The sequence below is a fragment of the Aptenodytes forsteri genome, unplaced genomic scaffold (assembly GCF_000699145.1).
Source record: "Aptenodytes forsteri isolate BGI_AS27 unplaced genomic scaffold, ASM69914v1 Scaffold255, whole genome shotgun sequence".
Lineage (NCBI taxonomy): Eukaryota > Metazoa > Chordata > Aves > Sphenisciformes > Spheniscidae > Aptenodytes > Aptenodytes forsteri.
The window spans coordinates 9,467,405-9,475,797 of NW_008794888.1; the positions used below are offsets into that span (position 1 = coordinate 9,467,405).

General features: G+C 40.2%; 1 protein-coding gene across 1 annotated transcript in view; it reads right to left on the minus strand.

The window, feature by feature from the left end:
- The window catches only part of HSPBAP1 (HSPB1 associated protein 1), a 29,682-nt gene extending 23,458 nt beyond the window's left edge, over positions 1 to 6,224 (minus strand). Inside the window, exons 1-2 of the mRNA XM_009275048.2 lie at positions 6,218 to 6,224; positions 5,975 to 6,160 (exon numbers count right to left, since the gene is read on the minus strand). Coding sequence (XP_009273323.1) covers positions 5,975 to 6,160; positions 6,218 to 6,224 — 193 coding nt within the window. The remainder of the gene's footprint in view (positions 1 to 5,974; positions 6,161 to 6,217) is intronic.
- Between the last annotated feature and the right edge of the window lie 2,169 nt (positions 6,225 to 8,393).

Consider the following 8,393-nt stretch of genomic DNA (forward strand, 5'->3'; position numbering starts at 1 on the left):
GAGAGGAAATGGCCTCAAGTTGCGCCAGGGGAGGTTTAGATTGGATGTAAGGAAAAATTTCTTTACTGAAAGAGTGGTGAAACATTGGAACAGGCTGCCCAGGGAAGTGGTGGAGTCCCCATCCCTGGAGGTATTTAAAAGACGTGTAGATGAGGCGCTTAGGGACATGGTTTAGTGGGCATGGTGGTGTTGGGTTGATGGTTGGACTCGGTGATCTTAGAGGTCTTTTCCAACCTCAATGATTCTATGATTCTATGATTCTATGATTCTAAATGCAACATGAGATATGAAGTGGGACTAGGTGGCTTGACTCTGGTCAATAAAATGGTTCTCATCACCTACCTCATGATTAAAGTCTGAGACTGTTGCTTTTTCATTAAGGTTTAAGTGAATAGCTGTTACCTTGAACTTGCTGTGAGGTAAAAGCACACCAATAGTTACTGTTGTTCATGTGCAAGGCACCCTTCAGCACAGTAACTCAATAATACGCCCAAGTTCCCTAAACAACTGAGAGCCTGTCCTTTGCTTCATCTCCCTTCTTAAGTGTGAGCTGCAAATGGGCACGCAAGTATTTGTGTACCCTTTATTTTGTCTCCGTGCATTTATGTAGATGGACATGTTAATCTTTCCCTTTCCCTAAAGCAATAACCAAATCAGCACAGTAATGCGTAGGAAGCAAATTATGGAGCCACATGCATGCCAAAGATCCATCTAAAATGCTGTGTGTCCTTATTTTTCATTTGGGACTGACAAAAGCATATTGCGGTGTTCCTTGGCAGACATAAAAAGTATTTACCAGCAGTGTTTTGCTCCCGTCATGCTTTGGTCAGGCTGACTGATACAGCCTTTCAAGCTCAAGGTCAGGTCACTTGGAAGGCCTACAAGATAACCCACATCACAGCATACTTTAATTGTGGTTAATCAGAGATCTTCATTTCCCACAGCTGCTAATTGCGCCAGCTTCGAAGAGACATCCAATGTTAAAAAAAAATATTACTATAACTACTACTGGGAAAAAAATTACTGCAGCCTGCATGAATGACAATGACAGAGCTACAATTTAACCTTGTATAACTTGCATAGAGCTGCTCAGAAATGGGATCCTTTCACTGTTGTGCAGCAGCAGCTCTTCGTTCTTTACTGCTCTCATTTTGTTATCGCAGCAATTCCCATAGAGTCTCATACATTTGTTCTTATTCCCTTTGGGCAGGAGAACAGCTTTTACAAACCTTTATCACTATCATTTTGCCGTTTTCCATTGTAGTAGCCTAGGCAGTGGTTTTCCTTCCCCTCACTATCAAATTCATTAACTAAAAATGTCATATAAGCCCCGCTATTCAGCAATCTGTAACCAGGGTCTGTGCAGTAGAAGGGCTCCCTACCTAAGAACTGCATACAAGACATATAAATCACCTACAATAACCAAAACCTCCTATATCTGATTTCTTGTCTGTGTTGCAGTCCAATGCCCTCTCCTGACACCCAATCATTAATGCACATCATTTTACTAAAAGATGGTCTGATGGAAAAATTAGATAAAAGATCCAAGCACTACTGAAGGTGGCTCAATATCTGTATTATTTTGATGAGAACAAAGAGAGCTTAGGACACTGCCTATCTTCCAAGATAATTCAGGAGCAAGTGTTTTAAAGGCAAGAAATAGGCTCTTTCTACCTCACAGTGTATTTCACTCTGAGCTTCATTTAAAAAAATCCAACTATGAAAGGCAAGACTATCTTCTAGGATACAATCTCCTCAGGGCAGGGTTCTTGGTTTAATTTGTAACTTGTTCAGTACCAAGGTGTGGGTGCTTATGGAAAAATAAATAGTAATAAAAAATGTATTTGGGCAATCTAGACAGATTGCTTAGATGGATTTGTAGGCTGCAACCAGGATGAAAATGTTAGCAATGGGCAGCTGAAAGCAAGAACATTATTAACCAGTTTGCTAATACTTAATGACTAAAAGCTGAAGGTGTTTCATAATTGATAAATTGTAGATTAAGCCATGTAAGTCTGAAGTAAGCTACCAGTGCTGTCTGATGACATGGTATTTGAAGGCATGACAATCCTCCTCTCTCCCACCTAATGCCACAAATTGAAACCGGAGGGAGGGAGAGAGGGAAGACGTGCTTTTTGGAGGAAGCAGCTCTCCTCCTTAGTTAAGGTCTGGTCCCAACAGATGCCAAATTCTGTTCTACTCAGAAAGACAGTGTTTGCAACATATAATAAGGGAATTGTAGAAAAAAAGGATAATAGCCTTAGAAAATACCCTAAAGCTCCAGCAAGAATGCAAGTGAAATGTCTTCTCCCTTTCTTTAAACTTAAAAGAAAACCAAATGTCTATTCACAGCTGCTGGGGAATTAAAATTATTTAAACAAATAATCCAAGCGAGGAATAGCCATTTAATATTATAACAAAGCACAGGCACACTCACAAACCGAAAAACTGGCCATCCACATCCAACTCCAATAACCCTCTCAAATCTCAGCTTTATGCGACATTTATTCAGTGTACGGTATTTGTATTTGTAGCCTCCAATTCAGCTACTGAGTCTATAGCCACGTTTGCAGTCCCTCTCTGTATCAAACCTCAGAGGCTTGAATTCTTTCGCCATCCTCAGTGGTACAACCTTTTGGGCAGATGTCCAAGTTGCAGCCCTTTCCTATCCAACTGCGTATCTGACAGCATCAGCTCTATCCAGCATCTCTAAGAGAAATTTCCTCCAGAGATCCTGTGATTCATAACTGATCAGCATGACAACCTCTTGCTCTCTCCAGCTTCTTCACAGTAAACTCATTGTTTATTCATTTTACTCCACAACCAGAGAAAATGCTAAAAATAAGAAACATCTGCAAACAGAAGTCAGTTTTGTCTAAGCTTTCTTCTTCCTTTGTAATTGCTGGTGTACTCCAGGTAGCCATCAGATAGATGGACTATAATGCTGCATTTTCTCTGCCAGAAACTCAACTTCCATAGCTGCTCCTCACCCTTTGCCTCACCTCAGAAAAATAAATCTTTTCACGTGGCTAGAACCAGATGGATAGGGATTTCCTGATTAACAGCACCTTCATTGTTCTTGTAACGAATGCTGGTACTCTCTCTGGAGGTATCTCTGTCAATGCTTAATCCTCTGATTGTATTTTTGCCCCTTTTATGGACACATACTGTTTAACTTGTGTAATCAGACAGAATACTATCAAACACACAAACTTAGGTAGGTACAAATAATTCACACAAATAATACTGCTAGCTCCCATGTTTTCCATGTTTCAAATGTGCCTTCCACATCCATATGCCTCAGGAAGTTCCAAACTAGCAAGAAAAGCAAATATAAAATCCAAGCAACTCCCACCAAGTTGCCCCATTTGCAGTTCTCACTTTTTATATTAAGGAATCTTCAGTTTGGGAATCCCCCCCAGGCTGCAGATGTGCACTAAACAAAGATGAGAAGTTGTCATAGTAAGAGGTCTCAAATTATTTAGCATCTTCCAGATGAACCTCATGGCTTAAATCACCTCAGAAACTCTGAAGCAGCCATTTCAGAGTGACACCAAAATATAACCACAAGCAGGAGAACAGTTTCTTTCTTGCATATGATTCCAACGCAGTGGCAGGAGTGGTCCCGTCTAGTCTTAAGGCAATGAATCTACTGTAAACATGGGAGGACTAATCAGAGAGATCAATACAATTTTAGTTGTATTCTCCTGTTGCTTTCTCTAACCACATCACTGCCTCAGTTTCATCTGGGAAAGTTAGCATGAACAACGGTAAGAAAGAGAGGCCCTCATTGAAAAACAACGTTAAGCACACAAGAGTGAGATCAACCATCTTCCAAATGACAGTGGCACATGAAATGTATTACATTATTTCAGACTCTGAGATGGCTTGGGTAATGGCTTCACTGATATATCCTTACAATGCAAATTTTTTTATAGCATCACAGGTCTCATTCAGTTACAATATAACCCCTGAAGGCTCTACCCATCTTGAACACATTTCTAGCTCACGTTAGCATATAATGGAGGTTCCTGGAGACAAACCGATTGCTGCCTAGGGATTGATGCCTTTATGAAAAAGCAAAATACAGATAGATGCAACTTCAAGATACAAATTCCAATTTAAATCTGCCCTACAGCCCTAGCGACTACAAGTTATTGCTAAGTGATGACTCTTATCTACTTAGTTGGTAGCATCAATCCATCACTTAGCTACATAACACTTCATCAATCCCGTCAGCAGCTTTCCCAGCTGGAATACCCATTTGGCTCTCAAAAGGTGCCTACCAGTTAATGGAGACTAGGACCACAACTATCCTTTTACCTGGTAAGCCTTGCATATTACAACTGAGATATATTAACAAGGCATCAAGGAAAATGTTATCTATATGTAACTTCTTCCCTAATGGCAATGGGATGCCTTTCACAAGTAGTGCAAGAACTGGCTGATACCTCATCGAACTACAGAGATGTTGCTGTGAAGATGTGTACCAATGTATTAATTCTACACCTCAGTTATCCCATCTGTAGAAAGTGAATAAATAGCATCTGTTTTCCCAGGAATGGCATAGGAATCATTAATCAATGCTGGTAAAATGCTTTGAAATCCTGAAATGCCAAGCATTTTCCCTCTAACACCTCCTTCTGTTTCATCACTTCTCTTGCAAAAACCGAACATGAAATAATATGGTCAGTAACACAGTGTTGTTAAGTAAGACAACGGTGTGATGTAATCCTACCACTTCCATAGGAACTGGCAGACCATCATCTGGAGTCTTTGTGCAGACCCTGTATTCCAAGAAAGAGGTGGTCCAACTGAAGAAGGTTAGAAAAGTACAGAAAGAATAGCTAGGTGGGGTCTAAAAAACCGTGACTTATACTGAACATTTTTTAAGAACTGGGTTTGTCTGGCCTAGGGAGAAAAAAAGATTGAAGGGAGACAAGATGCTTTAGGCAAAAGGGAGAAAGTGCATGGCAAAATGTATTTTGCTATATGGTTGGGAGGGCAAAGGATGTACAGGGCATGAATAACGAATTGAATTTGTAGGAACTGAAATCATCATTAAAAGCAATTTACTTTTTTTTCAAAGATTTTTGTCCATCTAAATTAGCTACTAAGGAAGTTCTTGCTGTCCAAGATGTTGAAGTTTTTAGTCTCAGTTTTGGTTAACTCCTAGAAAATAACAGTTAATATTAAAAGGAAATTAAACCAGAAGAAGTAGTCATCATTATTCCTGAAGTGTATGTGATGGTCTATACGTGGCTAGCGGATTGCCACCTTGGAGCACGTTTCCTGTATCTTCCCTCCCTGGTATGAAACTCTGTCCATGGACAGACTATGACTAGTATTGTGTGGCTACAGACCAAAATGGAGTTGTAGTTCTTAAAATCAAATGCAAAAATTGTCTTTCTCACATGGCGTGTTCCTAGATGTCAGAGTGAATCTGGAGGGTTAGAGGTGAGATTATTGTACTGGTGTCAAGTAATTTTCTTAATGCTTTATACTTCTATAGCATCTTTCATCACAGGACTTTTAAAGGATTGAAAACAACCATGGTCTTATAAAACCTCTGAGAGGAAGGTGAAAATTATTACCATTATCCAGATTAAAAAAAACAAGATAGACCAGTTAATTGGCTAATTTTTTAACGCACTCAGGTTTGTTGGATACGGAAGCTCAGCTCACATGAACATCTGAATCATGTAAAAGACCAGGACCAACCACACATACAAAGCAAGGAAAGAAAACGGAGATGCTTGATTCTCATGTTAGTGTTACTCACCAGACTTCCTACTAAGAATAAACACACAAGAAAGAGAGAGTTCCACTGTTGGCCAAACCCAATGCCCTAAAAGCAAAGCCTGTGGTGAAAAGTAATACATTAGAGAGTGAACAGTGATAATGGAGAGGCAGAGGACTGCAGAACCTAAAAACGAGAGTTGTGACATGTAACACCAGTCCACCTCAGTCTCACCTAAATCCACCGTCTTCAGACCTAGCCTAAACTGGATCGTCTTCCCATCCAACACCGCAGAAAGGTATTTCGCATTCCAGTGCAGGGCTGGCCAGTCGCCAACCATGTTACAGAAGACTGCAGGTCGCTGTAGAGACATCACAATTTCCTTGGCTTTCCCAGGAGTAAATGGTTTGACATCTTCACCTATGTAAACAAAAAAAACAGCTGTAGAGAGATGATTTGTGATACATGAAGTATTACCTATCATCTCTCACAGCACAAGAAACACTAAGAACTAACACCTCCTTTGTTTATGGTTGATTTTCTTACTGTATTTGTAGATTTTTTTAAGGTCAAATTTCTACTGCGAACACTGAAAGAACATTCCTACACTAAATTAAAGTTTAAAGCAGTGTATTACCACACAAAATGTAAAAAAAAAAAAAAAAAAAAGGCATGTGCTTAGAATTTTCACTTGTAGCTTAGGCAATAAAGCACTGTAGCCAAACTGTTTAGAATTAGGCTAACAATAAAAAAAAATTATGAATAATGTCCAGAGTTTAGAGAACATAAATTTTATGAGTAATAGTCTTTCTGCATGGGATTCTTTCAAGAAGCATAGAGCATTGTCACAGATGGCAAACCGGGTTCCTACGCATTTGATTTAAACTGAGAAACTGCCATGTAACCAAAACAGCAGGTATTTTTAAAGTGTTTTAAAATTCCTTTTCACCTACAAAATTTTAGAAAAAGGGAATTGTACCAATCCAAGAACTAAACTAACCCGAGATTTCCACTTACTCCTTTGCTGTTTAGAGATTTATATGCCCCACTGAAACTGTCAAGCTGAAATGCTGGCAGCCTTGAATAAACTCAGCGCTTTCAGAACAACTTTTCTTTAGGGACATATTGAGAAAGAAAACCTGATTTTTTTTAAAAAAATAACATAACAGCTCCATAGAGCTGAAGCAGTGGACTACAACTCCAAATCATAAAAAAATCCATTCATTATTTTAACCTCTGTTGAAGTTAACTCATCCAGAATTTGTGTCCGTATAATGGCTAAGATTTAACATACTGAATCAATATGTATGGTTCCCCATGACTCCTAGCAGCTCATTTAAAACAAACAAACCAATTCAATCACTCTATTTAGGGGTCAAATTATGGTCTGGCATGCACGACAGGTTAAATAAATACAGGACAAGAAAATTCCCTTTACTGCTGGGTGCTAATTTTGCCTCTTGCTCCTCCCTGTGTGTGGGTGGTGGGACAGGTAGGGGAGAACCAGCCAGTCCCGCACGGGGCAGCCCAGCAGTACCAGCTGGGGGAAACACAGAACACGACCCACCAGGAACAAGGTCACGAAGGAAGGTTCTTCAGGATTGTTTCAAACGTAACAGTTTAAAATAAATATATGAATGCTGAAGTGCGAATGGCAGGAATAAGAGGAGCCCCGTGCGTGCTGTATGCCAAATCTCTTTGGAAACTTGTGAGTCCCCCTTCTTTCGGCAGGGTTTATACTCCAGCATAGCTGTACTTTTTAGTTTTCTAAATTAAACTGCTGTCTTCACACAGATTCGGTGGAAGGTATCAGGGCTGGGGTCTCCTACAGTCAAGGGGTCCCTTCTCCCACAGACTTCCAGGGAAACTGAATCGCTCTTTCCTTCCACTCTTCCTGAAAACTCCAGCTTGAAGCTTTAAAACTAAAGACTTCCAATATTTTATCTTCATGGAACGTAAAATTTTTAAATGGCTTCCCTTTCTTAAGGCAGATGACAGGAGGGAATTTGGGTTTTGGTTTGCTTTCCACATTTCCTCTCATACGCAGAGCAACACTTGACAGGATGGTGTTGCTGTGACACAGAGATGTCTACGACACTTGGCCTTCAGTCTCGCGCTCCAGCAACTTGCACAACCAGGACATAAGGAGGCCTCATGGGGACCGTATGTCTTGCCATATGGTCTTCACTACCCCCGGAAGGAGGCTCTGGGGGTTTCCGAGCAATAGGTTAGTATACCTAGAGAAAGCAAGTCCAGAGAAGGCAGAAAGACCATCTGCAGACACAACGGCACGTGCTGGTGCAGCTACCAGGAGCTGGCTGCGAGGCATGGCAAGAGACTAAAGCTCAGCATGTTTTTTTGCAGTGACGCCGTTCAACAACTAAAGGCAAGACTCAGTCCAAATCTGAACACTCCCGGAGGGATTTATAAAACTTTGTCCATCTCTAACAGGTGCAATTATAATGTCATACAGAAGTGGCTTTCACGATGCGGGAGCTGGCTGGCCTTACATACCTTTCAGATTTTCCAACTCATGAAAATGAAATTATTCCTGCTTAGGCTAAGTTTATCACCACACGCCTGTCTCTTTTGCTACTCAATTATTTTTGTTTTAAGGGCATTTAATAATAAATAATAATAATAAATATAATAT